Genomic DNA, 1,283 nt, shown 5'->3' with positions numbered 1-1,283 from the left:
GTGAAACTTTAAAGTCGATTTTCTCGAAACTTTTTCCAAAATGCGAATTTCTCTTTTTGACTGAAATAGATAGGGGACATGTTAAAGTTTAGTNTGCGACAAAAATTATACCTCTCGGGTCAAAATTGGCGAAGTTATGGCCTTTTAAGCGGAGGGGTGGGGGTCGGCAGTTTTCCTATAGAGTCTAGTTGCACTGGTAGGGGTGAAGACCAAAACTTTGACAGGCTGCCCTGGGGAAACTATCAGAGATAGAAAGCTGAAATTTGCACTGCAGGTACAGACTGGTTGGAAGTTGCTGTGTTCCAAATTTCAGGTTCCTACCGTGAAAACTCTGCCTGTTACAGCACTTTTGGTTTCTGATTTCTTCCCCAAACCACAAAATAAGCGATTTTCCTCTGGAAAATTTGGGTGAAACTTTAAAGTCGATTTTCTCGAAACTTTTTCCAAAATGCGAATTTCTCTTTTTGACTGAAATAGATAGGGGACATGTTAAAGTTTAGTTTGCGCCAAAAATTATACCTCTCGGGTCAAAATTGGCGAAGTTATGGCCTTTTTAGCGGAGGGGTGGGGGTCGGCAGTTTTCCTATAGAGTCTAGTTGCACTGGTAGGGGTGAAGACCAAAACTTTGACAGGCTGCCCTGGGGAAACTATCAGAGATAGAAAGCTGAAATTTGCACTGCAGGTACAGACTGGTTGGAAGTTGCTGTGTTCCAAATTTCAGGTTCCTACCGTGAAAACTCTGCCTGTTACAGCACTTTTGGTTTCTGATTTCTTCCCCAAACCACAAAATAAGCGATTTTCCTCTGGAAAATTTGGGTGAAACTTTAAAGTCGATTTTCTCGAAACTTTTTCCAAAATGCGAATTTCTCTTTTTGACTGAAATAGATAGGGGACATGTTAAAGTTTAGTTTGCGCCAAAAATTATACCTCTCGGGTCAAAATTGGCGAAGTTATGGCCTTTTTAGCGGAGGGGTGGGGGTCGGCAGTTTTCCTATAGAGTCTAGTTGCACTGGTAGGGGTGAAGACCAAAACTTTGACAGGCTGCCCTGGGGAAACTATCAGAGATAGAAAGCTGAAATTTGCACTGCAGGTACAGACTGGTTGGAAGTTGCTGTGTTCCAAATTTCAGGTTCCTACCGTGAAAACTCTGCCTGTTACAGCACTTTTGGTTTCTGATTTCTTCCCCAAACCACAAAATAAGCGATTTTCCTCTGGAAAATTTGGGTGAAACTTTAAAGTCGATTTTCTCGAAACTTTTTCCAAAATGCGAATTTCTCTTTTGA

At 41.6% G+C, this 1,283-nt stretch overlaps 1 protein-coding gene across 1 annotated transcript in view; it reads right to left on the bottom strand.

The window, feature by feature from the left end:
• LOTGIDRAFT_172788 (hypothetical protein) overlaps positions 1-1,283 on the bottom strand; it is a gene marked incomplete at both ends in the record, with an annotated part of 36,696 nt that overhangs the window by 25,513 nt on the left and 9,900 nt on the right. The window contains 2 exons of the mRNA XM_009049965.1: positions 322-468; positions 730-876. Coding sequence (XP_009048213.1) covers positions 322-468; positions 730-876 — 294 coding nt within the window. The remainder of the gene's footprint in view (positions 1-321; positions 469-729; positions 877-1,283) is intronic.

This window comes from Lottia gigantea (genome assembly GCF_000327385.1).
Source record: "Lottia gigantea unplaced genomic scaffold LOTGIsca_142, whole genome shotgun sequence".
NCBI lineage: Eukaryota > Metazoa > Mollusca > Gastropoda > Lottiidae > Lottia > Lottia gigantea.
This window is presented reverse-complemented; position numbering and strand designations above follow the sequence as displayed.